Genomic DNA, 16,259 nt, shown 5'->3' with positions numbered 1-16,259 from the left:
GATCTTGGCACCCAGCTCCGTCATGATGTGAAAGGATGATTTTTTTCCCTTTGGATAAAGGCAATTAGCTGACACAGATGACCATCCCAGTCACCTGGTAAATTAAGGATGGACTGTGTGTCCCAAGCGATCATTCACCTTGAGAACGGGTGTGGTGGGCTGCATCTACCTGGCCACAGCAAAGGAGAGCCTTCCCCACTTACTCCCTCGGCACACTGCTCACGATGCTCCTCGCGCTCAGGTTTACTTGGGATTGAATAGTACAACTGTTTCTTTCTCTTCTACTTCTGTGGAGAATTTTTCTGGGTTTGCAGATCATGGTTTTAATTATTTCCCTAACAGGCCAAATAGCCAGATAACTGAGTACAACCACTATTTTTAACACTTTTAAAAGATCACACACTGCCTGCTGGTGTGGCTCGTTGGTTGGGCATCGCCCCGCGAATGGAGAGGTCACTGGGTTAGATCCCCAGCTGGGGCGCAGGCCTGGGTTTGCAGGTTCTGTCCACTGGGCATGTGCGAGGGGAAACCTGTGGATGTCTCTCTCACATCGATGTTTCTTGCCCTCTCTTTCTCCCTCCTTTCCTCTCTCTTTAAAAAATAAAAAAAAATAATAATTTTTAAAAAAAGGATCATAAACTGCATAACAGTTACCACCTTAGGCAGAATTATTGGGACAAACCAATATTTAAAATAAGCATAATAAACAAACAATACTACGTTTTGATGTATAAAAACACCAACACTTTTGTTGTCCTCACTGCTTACGGACCAGGTCACCTATACTCAGCCACAGCTGGGGCCAGAGAAGGGCTTCGAGGGCGTGGACTGTGCAGGGATATTTCCCTCATAAGAGCACGTCTGAGAGGAAATGCCCAAAAACCTCAGTGTCTGAATGACCAAATATATATTAGAAATCATAACATCATGCCCACTGTCACTCATCCTGTGTGCCCATCCCCCATCCCCCAAGGCCCCAGTTATTGATTTCACAGTCCACCCTTCCAAGACCTTCAATCACACACACTGTGGGTCCCCAATAACTCATCTAACGAAGTCTCCAATTGCCAGCCCCCAAGTGACAAAACCAATCCATAGGAGTATATGTATCAATGAAACCCAAAGCCTCTCCACAGCCCCGCCCCCAAGCCAACACCCACAGGACCCTTGATTCACCTCCCCCCAGGCTCTCCCTCACTCAGCCCATGCACCTCTGCAGGCCCCAAACCACTGACTCCTGCAGGCTTCTAAACACTGACGCCAAGAAACACCACCATGGGCTCCCCAGACCCGGGACAGTAACCTCCACAGAGTCTGTTCACTGGCTGAAAAGTGAGTCACTGAAACCCCAACCACTGGGTCCCCAAGAAGCCCACGGAACTCCAACCACTCCCTCCCACAGGCTCCCTCCCACAGGCACCCACTCACTCACCCTGACAGGTGCCCACCCGTGCTCTCACAGAGCTTGCTGCTCCCATCACTAAACCCCAAGGTGTCCCCAATCTCTTATCACACCAGACCCCTCAACCATTCCCATCTGCAATTCTCCAATCCACTGCGTGCTTGCCCACCATTCTGTGGTACCCCCACGATTTCTCCTTAGCGTCACCCTGAAAGGTCCTCTGGTTCTGCACAAAACCCCAGTACTCCGGCCCCTCCTACGACTCCAATTACTTGCCCCATTGTCAGCTCATTCAAACCCCCAAAAGGCCACCCATTAACTAGTATCTGGCTCTCTGTCACTGACACTCAGTGCCCCAATCTCTGATGCCCCAATTACCAGACCCTAAACACTACACAGGCCCCCCAACAGTCCCTTCCGCTGAGAAATCAACCACGGATCAGTCAAATAAAAAAACAAATGCAGACTTAGTACGGAATTATTTTATTCCAAAGGATTACTGGGTGGGGCCTACTGCCCCAGGCAGAACACTGGGGCCCTCCGTGCGGAGTGTTTTGGTTTCTTTTCTATAGAGAGGGGTAAATCAGGTTAGAGGAGCCAGGTGAGCGGGGACCAAAGTTCAGGGAACTGGGGGAAGGAGAGAAGTTGGGTGAACAAGCATTTTTTTTTAAAATCCTCACCGGCAACCTTTTGGTATGGGGGCCAACGCTCCAACCAACCCAACCCCCCCCCCCCCCCCCCGCTAGGGCGGGTTAACAAGCATTTTGTGCCCACCGGTCAGTGGGGCATACAGCTCAGCTAATCACTAAGTTGGCAAAAAATAATTTGGAGGGTCAGCGTCTGGCCTTGTCACTTGGTTACACGAGGGCCAGTGTGAGCCTGACCCTGCCACGGAGGAAGGGGATCTCTGCAGGGAGCTGTTTCCCGGAACACAGAGGGTGGCAGGTGCGACCCCACGCTGTCAGCCCCAGCAGGCCGCTCCACGGATGAAATCTTCCACCCAACCGTTCGGTGCCCCATACCCTTTGTAGGTGCCCCACCACGCCTCGCCATTTCTCCTAAAGGCATCCGGGTCGTCGATCATCGAGCCTAACTGTTCCCCCGAACAAACCCGCTGCCTGCGTCCCCCTCACTCCAAAGGGCAGTGTCCGGGGCGCCCCCACTACCAACCCTTGCTGCTTCGGGCCCCCACATCCTCCACCGCACCGAAGGACCCCTAGAGCCCCTCCTAGGGATTCGCCCACTTAATTCCCTGCCCAGCCCCAACTTGCTGGTTTTCTCAGATTCTACCCTCAAGTGTCCCCAGATTTAATCAGCTCCACTGTCTCCACACAGTCCCTCGTCCCGCTGCCACGCGCGGGCCCGCCGTGAGCCCCCCACATCTCCGTCCTGCCGCCGAGCACTCACTCGTACGCTCCGCGGGTCCCCGACCGCGACCGCAACCAGCTCCCTCCCGCTCCGCGCGTCTCGCGGCCCCCACCCACCTGGACGGGAACCGCAAGCACCGCCCGGCCGTCCGGAGGGCCTGCCTGGCACCCGCTGCAGGGCGGGCAGGTGCTCGCGCCGGGCTCGACGCGGGGCTGCGAGGGTCACGGGGGCCACCGCAGGCCGCAACCTCACGGTTCTGCCTCTCCCCCCACACTCTTACCCCTTGGGGCCGCAGCTCCGAGCTGACACCACCCGACGGCGTTGTGTCCGCGCAGAACTACATTTCCCTGAAATCCGCTCGTTCCAGAACTACATTTCCCAGCGGGCTCTGCGGGACAGACAGCTTCAAGGTTTGAAGCCGCTCTGCAGCTGCGGTGGTTGGTTGGTTCAGAGATTAGGGGAGAGAGTGCTAAGGGTCAGAATGTGCGTAAATCAACCGAGTTGTGTCCGCAGAAGGGAACTTCTCTATCCTTTATATTTTTTATCATGCCTTAAAGTAATTTATGAAACGAAAGTAGCCCTGGCTGGTGTGTCTCAGTGGATCGAGGGCGAGCCTGCGAACCAAGGGGTCGCAGTTTGGATTCCCACTCAGGGCCCACGCCTGGGTTTTCGGACCATGCCGCGTGAGCGGCAACCACTGGTTGATGTTTCTCTCCCTGTCTTTCTCCCTCCCTTCCCCTCTCTCTAAAAATAAATATATAAAATATAAATAAATATAAATAAATAAAAGTAACGTAGGTATGTTTTAATACATCCAATCCAACAGCACTAACAAAAGGACTGAAAGTAAATGAGGAATTTAGGGAGAATTAAACGCAACCATGGGAAGAAAAAAATAATGAATAAAAAAATAATTAAGGAATTAAACAGGAAAAACTAACCTTGATAAATCCAGTTCCATATGTTCATAAAAATTATGTACATTTAAGTCTTGGTAGTGTTCTCTGTCAACTAAATGGATTCATAGTATTTATTGAGTCTTTTCTTGCTAATCTTGTCGTTTGCTTTTATCCTTAAATTTCTTTTCCTTTACTTTCTTTTGTCTTACTTTGTTGTTTTTTAATGACTTTTTGAGAATTAAATGCACTCATGTTTTTACTGTTATAATTACTCAAGACTATGAAATTCCCGGTCATCATGGCTTAAAGTTTCTCCCATAAATTCTTGTATAGTGTTGTCTATATTTTGTATTTTCTATTTCATTCACTATTTGTTGAATAGAAAGCTTTTTAAAAGATTGTCAGACAGGAAGTCCTGTAAAAGTTATGCTATTTATAGTTCTATTGCAGTTATGAGAATGGGTCATTTGATCCGTGTTGGACTGAGAGAAGCATGTTAATAGCTCCTGTTATTGATGTACTTCTATTTTTCTTTATTCATCTATTGTACTTTCTCCTTTATGAAGTTGGTAACTGTATTATTTGGTGCATTGATAAGCAAAGCTATTTTACAACCCTGGGAACTGCAGCGTGTAGCCCCACAAAGTGCTCCTCTCTGCTCCGCCTTGTGGTCTGAACCCTTGTTCAACATCAAGACCTGAGCACACCTGTCCCTCTATCGAGGCCGCACTTTTCCCCGGATTGCGTGGGCTCTGCAGGAGCTGGGGCATTACGGTGCCCGGGGCGGATGACCCGAGGCTCTCGCGGAGACCCGCTAGCCAGCCTGACTTGCACGTTAGGTTCCCCACTTCTCTCCATTCCCGCTTGCTTCTGGAAGCTGGTCCAGTTAGTGGGACCCTTCGCAGAGACTTCTGGGAGATGTAGTTTTCTTCCCTGACCGTCCCTTCTGGCTTCTGACGCTTGACGTACTTCCGCGTGCGCCGCACCGCCGTTGTTGTCCGTACGTGCCTGCGGTGCTGGATCTGGCGTGCTGTCAGTGGACGCGCGCGGGCAGGGGGCGTTCTCAATGCCTGTGGCTGCGGAGCCGGCGGCAGCGCAGAGTTAGCCCGGCTCTGAGCGTGCGTTGCAGACCAAGACCTTGGCCAGCCGAGCCCTCCGTGGCCCGTCCGACCTCGGTCCTCCCGCGTCAGGGCAGCGGAACGGTACAGACCCTTAGTTCCGAGTTCCTCTGCCCAGGTTCGGAGGCCGCGCTCCTGCTAGGGACTCAGCCCCGGACTCTCCTTCCGTGGGGTGCGAGGTCTCTCCTGGGTGGACGAGGGTGGAGGCGGCAGGGAGACCCTTACAGTTTGGTTCTGTTCCCGGCAGCCTGCACGAAACAGCGCGGAATGGCCACGGGGATCCGGACAGCTTCGTGTTGGGTGAGTAGGGACTTGCTTACTTTTTAAAGCTGACCGCGCCGAGCGCGGACACGTGCATCCCTGCACGGTCACACCCAGGGCCGGAACTCACGGGCTGCCCTCGACCCCACCCCGCCCGGGCTCTGGATCTCCAGAGACGTTGTCTTGTAGCATTAGCATTTCGTGTCCGAGGCCGTCTCCCTCGGCAACCCTTCTGATCGCCAGCTGCGGACCCTGAACTCCGAGGAAAACGAGCGTCCTTATGGAAAGGATCCGCTATCACTTCAGGTTTTTCACACTTAAGGACTAAGTCGTCTTTATATCCAGTCCCTTAGGGACTCTTTAGGGAAGTTACCCTCCTCTTTGTTTTTGTGTTTGTTCAAATGCTTATTTACTGAGAGTCTTTTTTTGTGTGCTGGACCCGGGGGCTGGTGTTGGAGGTGCAAACATAAGTTATGTATGTTTCTTGTTTTGGAGGAGCTGTGGTCTGGCAGGGAGGGTAATCAAAAGTGAGCATTGGGCACTGTGGCAGGTTAATGGGTAGGGAGAGGAGTTTTGGAGGAGGAGAGGTCCTGTGGACCACCTGGACTGATGGAGTGAGCGAGAGCGGCGACCTCACAGAGATGGCTGAACTGACCCGTGGCGCACGCCAGTGTGTTCCGGCCGTGGGAGCACAGTTAGAAGACATAGCCAGGGACCAGGGTGGTTTTGTAGGTGTTAAATATGCACTATCTGTAGTCGAGTCTAGCTCAGCGGGAACTCTCAACTAGAAATACATAGAGGAGAGGCACCTACGACAGTGTCAGCTCAGGGTGTGACCGAACAGAGCCTCGGAAAGGACCGAGTAGAGGACTCTGCAGTGGCAAGGAAAGAACTGCTGTGAAGAAGGACTGGAGTGAGTGCAAAAGACGTGGAAGTTTGGAGAATGTCCTTTTTACCCCCTGCAAATTTGAGAAAAGAGCACATAATGTAATGGATTGTACTTTAGTTTTTTGGATAAACTTCCTTCTCTCAGTTTACTATGTGTGTATGTACAGAATTCATTTTATTTCACTAGTAGTCTTCTATAGGAATATCGATCAGAGTTAATAAATGAGGTTAGGCTACAGTTTGTGCTGTCCTTGTCTGCCACTGTCTGTGGGGTTTTGCAAGTCTGTGTGATGTGCTGTCTGCATCATTTCCTGGCTCGACATCCGATCAGATATGATGGGGACTTTCTATTCCTGGGATATTGATAGAACTTACTTCTAAATATAATGTGACCCCTAGCTGGTTGGAGTAGCTTGGTGGATTGAGTGCCAGCCTGTGAACCAAAGGATCACTGGTTCAATTCCCAGTCAGGGCACACCCCTGGGTTGCGGGACAGGTCCCCAGTTGGGGGCTGGAGAGAGGCAACCACACATTGATGTTTCTCTCCCTCTTTTTCTCTCTCCCTTCACCTCTCTCTAAAAATAAATAAATAAGATATTTTAAAAAATAAATATAATATGAGACTATTATCTTTCTGGAGTTTGTTTTATGATCATTGGCTAGTCATCCATGCTTTCCTAATTCTTTCTGGGCCAATTTTGGTTAGTTTTCTTTTCCTAGAAAGTTTTCCATTCTAAGTTTTAAAATTCATTGACATCAACTTGTAAATACAGTCAGTTCCGCTATCCTGTTTGCTTTAAAAATGTCAATTTGTTTCAATGTAATTATCTTAGGGGAAAAGGTGAGCTTTCTGATTTCAGACAACCTTCTTTCTATCACTTTATAATAAGCTGCAGCCCCTCTGATACCCAAACATCAGGTGTTTTTCAAGGTAAAGTATCGTAATTATTTTAGCATATTTATGTATTTCTTAACCATAAAATGTATGTAAAATACCTACTGGTTTTCTTTTTGTATGTGTTGTTGACACAGGTCTTATTTTTCCCATGAGCCCTATGGTTTTTACTGTGAGATTTTGCATAGTAGTAATTTTTTTGTAGCATATGTATCTCATTACAGCAGCACTGCCAGTGTATAGAGATGTCCTAATAAATGTTTAATAGGGGCCCTGCCTTGGTCATAATAGTCGTGACCAATTAAACAGTGCTTGGCCAATTAAATTTTTAAATAGTTTCTTTGTATTTTATTTTTATTCACATCAAGCTTCAAAAATAGTAAAAGGCTTAAAGTAGAATAAGCCTCCTGGCTTACCCCCACTCCCTGCTCTGCACCTTGCTCTTTCCATCCTGTCCCCAGAATCAGCAACTTTGGTCCGCACTCACTATTGTGGCATCTTCTCCTAGCTTTTCTGTGGTCACATCTCTATGCCTGGCTTCACGTTTCTCCTCCCTCCATCACGAAGTGGCCAACTTGATTTGTGGCCTGGATGGACTTCATTAGGATACAGACAAGCCGCAGCTTCATTTTAACCATCACAACCTCAGACTGCCCTGTTGGCTCTTCTTTCTCGGGCCCTGGTGGTCCTCTTAGCAGAGCCCACTACGGTCCACTCACAGTCTTACTTGGCCGTCAGTTACTTTCAGGTGTTGGGAAGTCCAGTTCACACTCTCACTCCAACCCCAATTCTTCCCGCTCTCAGGGTGCAGAGGGGAGACGAGAGGCTCATCACTGTATTCCCACTTCATTTTCTTATTGCCCTCCTGTGAGGGCTCCTCCTGGATCAGGGTGGGAGGGTCAGTGATGAGAGGAGAGATGCTCCTGCAGTCTGGCCCTCAGCGCCCAGCCACAGGAGTTGCATGGAGCCTCGTACGTCCTTGGTGTACACGCGTCTCGCTCGCTCACCTGTGTGGCCATCCGGGGAATTGCACTCCCTGTCTCTCCCCTGCAGGTCCTTCTCCCTGCAGGCAGTGCCGTTGGTGGGGGAGCCTGTCCAGGGGATCAAGTCCAGGACTCTTCTGGGCATCACTTCTCATCTGCGTTTTAAGGGCACTCCAGCACTTTCTGGGTTCAGAATTTCCCAGAGGGCTCAGCGGGCACCTAGGCTGCATATAAGACACTGTCTCTTCCACCCCTTCTTCCCATGGGAGCTCTCCTCCATGGGGACACTTCTCCCTCAGTGGCCCACTGCAGGGAACTTTTCTCTGGCAGCTTCTTCACGGTCTTCAGCCCTTCGTTTGCTGTGTTTCTCACCCCTCAGGCTTCCCAGACTCCTCAAAGGGCAGCATCTTGGTCTGCTTTCCTCGGCACCCTTCCCTTTCTCTGCATGCCACCTCACCTCCGCCGGGATGTCTTCTGTCCCTGTCCTCACAAGACACCCGGAAGCCAACCACTGCTCCTGCTTTGGCCCCAGCACCTTCACCTTCCTCCAGCACACTTTGAGCCCTGGTCCGCCTCAGTTATAGGCCGCACACTTCCTTGGAAGAAGGCCGAGAATTCACCTCTTCACCACACTTTTTATAGTTCCAGGCTCTCACTCCCACGGAGACTCAAGGTGGGCTGAGTAGCTGGTAAGATGACAGATGCTTCCGGAAGGTCAGATCCTCCCATGTGTCTGGCACCTTTATTTGGAATTGTTCTCTAGCTCTGTGCAAAATATACCCAGGTTGTGTTTTGATCAAAGACTCGAAACGCCTCGTGCCGTTTGTTTGCACGTGTAGATGTGTGTTTCCCGGCGCAGGACTGCGCGCTTCTCGGGGGCAGAAGTGGGTTTTATCCATCCCGAAATCTTTTGTCCCCAAAAAGCATCTGACACATAGAATCGCAAAGATTTTTTTCCCCCACAATTCTCTCTCAAAACAAATGCTGACCTGGAGGAAGCAACCTGCGAAGGAACATCTCTCCCGTCCCATTCCACCACATCTTTCCCACGCCACCTAATGTAACTGTGCCCGTGTGAACGGGGTGTGTGTTATTACAGGGATTGTTGTCATTCAAGGATATATCTATGGACTTCACCTGGGAAGAATGGCAGTTACTGGATTCTGCGCAGAAGTACCTGTACAGGGACGTGATACTGGAAAACTACCGCAACCTGGTGTCCGTGGGTAAGTATAGCTCTCTGCTAACCCTGACTGTGACTCCGAAGTTGCCATCCCTTTCCTTTTGCTGACCTGCCCTGGGGCCTCTGAAGTACTTAGTGAGTATGGGCTTGAACTTGAGAGGTCAGGTGTTCCTCCCTGTTTGGCCGTCACCTCATAATTATAATTTTCCCTCAAGTGTTAATGAGCAGTTTCACGCTATAGCTCCTGACCCCTTAGTCCCTAGCAGTTTGGCCCACATCCTTTGCCATTTTGTATTAACAGGGTATCATGGTACCAAACCTGATTTAATCTTCAAGTTGGAGCAAGGAGAAGAGCCCTGGATAAGAAATGCCAAAATTTCTCGTCCGCGCTGTTCAGGTAGGTGCATGGGGACCAGGAAGACGGAGGCCTCGGAGTCCGTGGGGTGCCATGCAGGCAGCCTTGTGTGTAGAAACTTCTGTCTGGAGTCCCTGAACCACCGGGGTGGCTGGGGGAGCCCAGGAGCTCCCCAGGTCAGGCAGGGGCTGCCGTTCGCCCACGGTTCGGCTTTCCTCCCCTGGCTCGGGGAGGTAGGCATGCCCCGCTTCTGTGCACCCTGCCCAAATGGCGTTTTTCGGGTTGGTTTCCTTCCTTCGGGCTCCTTCTTTTTGTGCCTTCCTCCACATGGTCATGGGCCCCATCGGCCGGTAGCGTCTCGCCTGGTGTCACTCGTGCCTCCACTTCCCGGACGTCCCTTGTCCCCTTGCCATCGCCGTTGCATCCCTTAGACCTTACCCACAGCCTTTTTCTTCCTTTCCTCTCCCTGACTGTCTTCAGAGATTTCCTTGCCTCCTCCCTTCTCACTGATCGCTTTGAAACTATAACTGTTACTTTCTTGGCACGTTTTTCCTTCAGACAATTCTGAAGCCTGACCTGGTCTCCGCTGGCTTCTTTTCCCATTTGAGTTATCCAAAGAGGTTTGTTTCCCAAATTTGGCTGTTTGGTCCCATATTTATAACTCTTTTATTTTATTACTTTTTTAATTGTTATTTTTTAAATCAGTGTGAGAGAAAAACATTTGATCAGTTGTTTCCTGTAGACACCCTGACTGGGGACTGAACCTACATCCTAGGCATGTGTCCTAACAAGAATCGAACCCACGGCCTTTTGGTTTATGGGACAAAGCTCTAACCAACTGAGCTACACGAGGCAGGACTATATTATAACTACTGAAAAGCTTTTCTGTTCTGAAAATGTAAGCTTTTACTTCTCTCAGTGTTGTAACATCAAAATCAACATTTTTGTCCCGTTTCCTCCTGCAGTCTAGTCCCAGGGGTGACATGCTTGCAGGAGAGCCCCCCTGCGCTTTTCCATCCTCATCCCCAGTGTGTGGAGCAGGAAGTCCCCTCTTCTGAAGTCGGCGTTCTCCCTCAGTGTTCCTGTTGTTGTGATCACTGTCTTGCACTACCGTTCTTCTGTTCTGCTCTTGGGCCCACCTCGGTGCCCCTGTGGTTTTCTCCTTGGCTAACCCTGGTACTGTTTTCACTTCTGTTGGTATCTTGTCCTTTGAAATATCCTTATAGTTCCTGCCTCCTCAGTTGTCACCGAGACAAGATCAATATTCTCTCATACTTCAGCTTCTTAGCTGTATTTGAGAACTCAATCTCTTCCTTAGCTATTGGTGCTGGATTTATTTTCGCAAACATGCCATCACAAGTCCGAGAATATAAACAAGTATCTTGAACCCCTGATTCAACCACAGTAAACAACAAAGGATTTACAGTCTCAAGGGACAAGTCGTTGGCTATAGGGCAGCGGCTCCACAGTGTCAGAAGTGTGGTGGCATCAGGCGTCAGGGCTCCAGCTGTCCCCCTTCGTCTTCCCCAATGTTAGCTTTTCTCTTCAGCGTGGCTGGGTAGGTGTCTTGTGCCAGGCATGACATGAAGACACAGCAGGAGCCACTGGATAAGTCCTGTTTCTTGCCAAAATATCCCTTTCATTGGTGCCCGAAATTTTTCCCAGAAGCCTGAACAACTTACAGCATCTCACGGCTGCCAGGCCAGTGACTAAACCAACCGTGGTGTGGGAACGGGGCCCTGCCTCTGCCAGCCAGACCACCTCCACCGTGTCCTCACCAGTCAGGGCTACGGCACGGAAGGAGGGAGATGCCTTTCAGGTACACAGTGACAGGTGTGTCAGAGTCCCACCTCTGGATACTCCACACAACGTGCTCTCCTTTCCAACTCTGCACCTTCCGGAATGGTGATGTTCCATGAAAGATAACCATCCCGTCCCCAAAGCGGGTGGGGCATATTCTCTTCCCAGACCTGCATTGAGTTACAAGTCCAGGATCTCTTGGGATGTGTGTGGCACCATCCAACAGCTAAGACTGGCCTCCACAGTAGCTTAATTCAGAAGCTTGGTGATGTCAGGGACCAAGGAGGTGACATGCAGGTAGTAGATAGATCTTCTATCCCAGATGAACAGAGTGATGGGGAAGGAACCGGAATATTGCCACAGAAGCCCCTCCTTCCAGAAGGGGAGGGGGGGAGACCATGGCTGTCACTGGTCCACTGCTCACCACATCCCTTTTAGAAAAAGGACTGGGCAGATGTTTTTGGTATAATTGGTACAATTCCCTTGTTAGCCAGTTGCACAGCTCCTGGCACATCATTCTGAGAGGGTCTCCCTTGCTCGTGTCCTCCTTGGCCATGGGTGAGAGAAGGTTGGGGAGAATCCACTCTCTGAGGGCTACTTAAAGTTTCATTAACCCACTTCTGTTGGTGCATGTTTTGGGGCATTTAGGGTTAAAGAATCACAAGATGTTATCAGAGCAGACTTAGGGCTCCCTTCAAAACTTAGCAGGCTTCTACTCGGTTCTCTGTCTATCTCTGTTAACCCAGTAACAACACCCACAGTTATCTAGACATAATCTTTAGGCCTAAGAGCTGCTCCCTTCTAGCCGCTGGTCTCAGTATCCTCCCACTCAACCTGGAGTTTAGTGGCCCTGCTTCGAGGCACGGACTGTAACTGAACCGTCCCACCACTGTGGGGAGAAGGAGTTCAGGAAGGAAGCTGCAGAAGGGTGCCTGTGGTGACAGTGTGATAAGGGGGCAGCTGTCCAGACCCAGACCTGCTGCTGCTCCCTCAGCCCCGCTCAGCTGTCACTCGGCATCGTGTTCCTGTTTGTGCCTCACGGACGGACCTTCCTGTCCTCTCCGCCTCTCTCTCCAGCTCTGAGTGTCATCCGCTCCAGGGCTGTGCAGGCGTCCCGTCTCACCTGCACATTCCCTCCGAGAGCTCTTCTGTCCTGTCACTGAATCCCTTTCATACGCTCTTGACACCTACTTTTCACTGAGCACGCAGGTCTGACTGCCTGTTTGCTGTCCTCACTTTCATATTTCACTGAGATCTCAAATGTAATAAGATGCAAAACAAAGTCCTTTATTCTTCCTCCAAACATGTTTCTCTCCCAGTGTTTTTCATCTCGAGCAGGACCACGTGTTTCTCAAGTTTAAAATCTAGGCATTATTAAAACGTCTGTATTGAAAACCACCAGTGAACTGGCCTTTGATCACTGCCAGTTTGCTGCCCATTTCCACAATGGGACGTGGTCTGGTGGGATCCGGTCCCCTTGCCTCCATGCTCAGCTCTCTGGTGCAGGTGCGTGAGGCCACTGTGTCTCTGAACCAGCATCAGTGGCCTGTTTCCAAGGGGAGACTTGTTACATGGCAGCTCTAAAGCTCTTTCATTCCATATCATGTTCATGTTATGATTTTGAAAATATTTTCCTTTCTAGAAGGTTGGAAAGAATGGTACCAGAAAAATCAAGATGTGCTTGAAAGTGTTGAGAGAAACTATGCGTGTAATGCGTTTGGGAAACTTCATCTGAGCAAAATGCATGGTTCTTCAAGACAGAGACTCCATAAGTATAACACACATGGAAAAACTATGACACAAAACTCAGGTTTAACCAGAAGCTGTCTCAGAAAGAGTCCTGATAAGTTTCATGGGTACGAACAATCGTATTTTCTTAAGCGTCAAAGAGCTCATAGTATAGAAAAAAACTGTATCTGTGGTGAATGCGGAAAAGCTTTTCGATGCAAATCACAACTCATTGTACATCTCAGAATTCACACAGGAGAGAGACCTTATGAGTGCACTAAGTGTGAGAGAGCCTTCAGCGCCAAGTCAAACCTCAACGCTCATCAGAGAGTGCACACAGGGGAGAAGCCCTACTCGTGCAGCGAGTGTGGGAAAGTCTTCTCTTTCAGGTCACAGCTCATTGTCCACCAGGAAGTGCACACAGGAGGGAAGCCTTACGGTTGCAGTGAGTGTGGGAAAGCCTACAGCTGGAAGTCCCAGCTCATTTTACACCAGAGAAGTCACACGGGAGTGAAGCCCTACGAATGCAGTGAATGTGGGAAAGCCTTTAGCTTGAAGTCGCCGTTCATTGTCCACCAGAGAACTCACACAGGAGTCAAACCCCATAAATGCAACGAGTGTGGGAAAGCCTTTCGGAGTAAGTCATACCTGCTCGTTCACGTCAGGATGCACACAGGCGAGAAGCCCTATCAGTGCAGTGAGTGTGGGAAGGCCTTCAACATGAAGACGCAGCTCGTTGTCCACCAGGGAATTCACACGGGAAACAACCCTTACCAGTGCAGTGAGTGCGGGAAGGCCTTCGGTCGGAAGGAACAGCTCACTGCCCACCTGCGAGCTCACGCAGGAGAGAAGCCCTACGGGTGCGGCGAGTGTGGGAAGGCCTTCAGCAGCAAGTCGTACCTCGTTATACACAGGAGGACGCACACAGGAGAGAGACCCTACGAATGCAGTTTCTGTGAGAGAGCCTTTTGTGGGAAGTCACAGCTCATCATACACCAGAGAACTCACTCAACAGAGAAGCCCTACGAGTGCAGTGAGTGTGAGAAAGCCTATCCTCGGAAGGCATCACTTCAGATCCACCAGAAAACTCACTCAGGAGAGAAACCATTCAAATGCAGTGAGTGCGGGAAAGCCTTCACCCAGAAGTCATCTCTCAGTGAACATCAGAGAGTCCACACAGGAGAGAAACCATGGAAATGTTCTGAATGTGGGAAATCCTTCTGTTGGAATTCAGGGCTCCGCATACACAGAAAAACTCACAAGTGAAATGAGGATGAAGTAGATGTTAGAAGCATTCTAATAAAACTTGCTCCTTAGGAGACTTCAGGTGATAATGTAGAAGGACATATAAGCAGAAAGCCCTAAAAATACACATACTAACTTAATATAGGAGAGAAACCAAGCGTATTTGGAGTGAGTGTGCAAAAGCTTTTAGAAATGTCGTATACAGGCTTTGTAGATGAGAATAATGGAAGGAACCGAGCAGTAACTGTATCGAATGTAATGGCATCATGAGGCATTAATTTGGAGGATTCATTCTGAGAACACTTTATAAATTTAATAAATTGGGAAAGTGTTTTCCTGTAGAAAATGTGTTATATGGAGAGTCACATTCCCGATTTGAAGCTATGTTTTAGAAGGAAGGAAATAATTATAAACCTTAGACTTTTTCATGGTGGAATATAAAGGTTTTTATTTTGATATGTAAATAAAACATCAGGGAAACAGAAGGAACATATCCTGCAGGTTAAGGGATATTTAGTGTGACTTTCCTGAGCAACACTGAATAGCATTTTTTAAAATTTTGTTATTTTATTTTTTAATGTAACTTGTATTACATATATTTGATAGTTTGCAGAATAACACCCCCAATATTCTTCATAGTAATGTTAAATATCAGTATTGTCTATTTCTTGGCAATATAAATAATATAATGTGACTTAATAAATGAAAAGACATGGTTCTAACCCCAAACGGGGTCACTTACTTGTGAATCTACATATGTGAGTCTGGCAGGTAGTACAGGGCTGCTTGAGGGAGCTCACCATGAGGAATGTTGAGGGCATTTGCAGGGTGTCCAACCTTTTGGCATCTCTGGGCCACACTGGAAGAAGAAGAGTTGTCTTGGGCCACACATTAAATACATTGCAACACATAATTTAAAAAATAATATTTTAGGTAAATTTACAGTTTTGTGTTGGGCCGTATTCATAGCCATCTAGGGACACATGGGGCCCATGGGTCACAGGTTGGACACCCCCATTTTAGCAGGTCAGTAGCCATTCCTGTGCATCCATATGAGCACCCTAGTTTTCTCTGGAGAAATAGCTCTGTCTTGTCATCATGTTTTTCCGGGTGTCCTGTCCACTCACTACAGGTGGGCATCACACCCATTGTTGGGGAAGAGGAGCCTCTTCCAGGACCTGGAGTCTAATCAGTCTCAGGTGAACCAGAAGGGAAACGGAGTTCGGATGTTCTTGTCTCACAGCCCTATGGAGACCATCAGCTCCTTCCTGCTCCGCTGATGTCCCAGAATGACTCGGTACGCTTCCTTTTGGAACCTGGTTTTCTGGCTTTGTGGGTGCTTCTTTATAACTTTTTAATAAAAGTGGGTCTTTTCTTCCTGCTAAAGTTAAGGAGGAGTTTCTTGTAACCACAAGGCTTTAGTTCATAAACTTGTTGCCCCTAACATTGTGTAGGTAACAAAATGGTAGAGACAAGTGCAGTTTGTGGCTTAGGTTTTCTTCCTGAAATGAAGAAAATCTTTCAGATTCTTGTTTAAGTTCCAAGACAAACTTTTTAGCTCATAGGATGAAATGGTGTCCTTGTTTGCGTACACCAGAAACCTTGTGGCCCCTGAGGAGATTCTGGGAACTTGGAGGAACTATTGCCATGGAAGAGTTTTACATTTATGAGGAAATCTGGGACTGGAGATGAGACAGCTCCCTCTGGTCATCTTGGCCCTTGAGTTCCACAGTGGCAGGCCTGAAGCCCTGGAGTCTCTCCTAGAAGCAGAGCATTCAACTCTGCACCTCTGTGACATTGCTGAAGCAGTCGCTCACTCACAGCTGTAGTGCTGAGATGGTAAAAGCCAGAGACACATTTGGTTTGCTGAACTAAAAAAGTCATCCACCTCAAATTTGCATTGGTCTAGAAACAAGCTCCTAATAATTCAGGTACAGATATCTGAGAGGATTCTGAGAACAGCCTAGCAAGCTCTGATACACGTCGGACTGTGTGCTCTTCATCCAGGCACACAGGCCAAGGACAGCTCACTGCTAATGGTAAGGCACAAAAGGACAGAGATAAATTGATAAATGAATTAAGCATAAAGGAATTAGATCCTAAAGGCTGGGAAGACACAGTTTATGCATATTAC

The 16,259-nt window shown here is 48.9% G+C and overlaps 1 protein-coding gene across 3 annotated transcripts; it reads left to right on the top strand.

Moving 5' to 3' along the window:
- Window positions 1–4,618: 4,618 nt before the first annotated feature.
- On the top strand, window positions 4,619–15,892 carry ZNF26 (zinc finger protein 26). Of its 3 annotated transcripts, XM_036013929.1 has the most exons (6): window positions 4,619–4,871; window positions 5,035–5,087; window positions 8,194–8,487; window positions 8,914–9,040; window positions 9,299–9,394; window positions 12,795–15,892. In XM_036013929.1, the coding sequence occupies exons 2-6, from the start codon at window positions 5,055–5,057 to the stop codon at window positions 14,144–14,146; spliced, it is 1,902 nt and encodes a 633-aa protein (XP_035869822.1). In that variant the 5' UTR covers window positions 4,619–4,871; window positions 5,035–5,054; the 3' UTR covers window positions 14,147–15,892. The 3 variants fall into 3 exon arrangements, with proteins under 3 accessions (XP_035869822.1, XP_035869823.1, XP_028359431.1); XM_036013930.1 differs by lacking the exon at window positions 8,194–8,487 and having other exon boundaries at window positions 4,623–4,871; window positions 8,932–9,040; XM_028503630.2 differs by lacking the exon at window positions 8,194–8,487 and having other exon boundaries at window positions 4,623–4,871.
- The last annotated feature ends 367 nt before the right edge of the window (window positions 15,893–16,259 follow it).

The sequence above is a fragment of the Phyllostomus discolor genome, chromosome 13 (assembly GCF_004126475.2).
Source record: "Phyllostomus discolor isolate MPI-MPIP mPhyDis1 chromosome 13, mPhyDis1.pri.v3, whole genome shotgun sequence".
Lineage (NCBI taxonomy): Eukaryota > Metazoa > Chordata > Mammalia > Chiroptera > Phyllostomidae > Phyllostomus > Phyllostomus discolor.
Note: the sequence above shows the minus strand (reverse complement) of the source record. Positions and strands in the feature narration are given on the sequence as shown.